The 559-nt window shown below is 64.8% G+C and overlaps 1 protein-coding gene across 1 annotated transcript in view; it reads left to right on the forward strand.

Moving 5' to 3' along the window:
* Window positions 1-27: 27 nt before the first annotated feature.
* Window positions 28-559, forward strand: part of TRIM63 (tripartite motif containing 63, E3 ubiquitin protein ligase) — a 7,407-nt gene continuing 6,875 nt past the window's right edge. Inside the window, exons 1-2 of the mRNA XM_009882229.1 lie at window positions 28-186; window positions 371-537. Of these exons, the coding sequence (XP_009880531.1) occupies window positions 28-186; window positions 371-537 (326 nt within the window). The remainder of the gene's footprint in view (window positions 187-370; window positions 538-559) is intronic.

Consider the following 559-nt stretch of genomic DNA (forward strand, 5'->3'; position numbering starts at 1 on the left):
GGGTGAGAGGCACGCGCCGTTGTTCCGATGGATTTCCAAGCCGGCATCCTACAGGATGGCAGCCCCATGGAGAGCCTGGAGAAGCAGCTCATCTGCCCCATCTGCCTGGAGATGTTCAGCAAGCCGGTGGTGATCCTACCCTGCCAGCACAACCTCTGCCGCAAGTGTGCCAACGACGTCTTCCAGGTGAGAGGGGGTCCCCATGCCTGTTCTCCTCCCCTGGCTGGGCTGGTGGTCACTGGGATGCTCGTGGGGCTGTGGCGACGCTCGTGGGGCTGTGGGGATGCTCGTGGGGCTGTGGGGATGCTCACGGTGCTGCAGGGATGCTCGTGGTGCTGTGGAGATGCTCATGAACATCTCCCCCTCCCAGGCCTCCAACCCGTACTGGCAGAGCCGGGGCAGCGTCATTTCGGGGGGCCGGTTCCGGTGCCCGTCGTCCCGCCACGAGGTGCTGCTGGACCGTCACGGTGTCTACGGGCTGCAGAGGAACCTGCTGGTGGAGAACATCATCGACATCTACAAGCAGGAGTGCTCCCGGTGGGCACAGGCGGCGTTGGGC

This window comes from Charadrius vociferus, unplaced genomic scaffold, assembly GCF_000708025.1.
Source record: "Charadrius vociferus isolate BGI_N301 unplaced genomic scaffold, ASM70802v2 scaffold613, whole genome shotgun sequence".
Lineage (NCBI taxonomy): Eukaryota > Metazoa > Chordata > Aves > Charadriiformes > Charadriidae > Charadrius > Charadrius vociferus.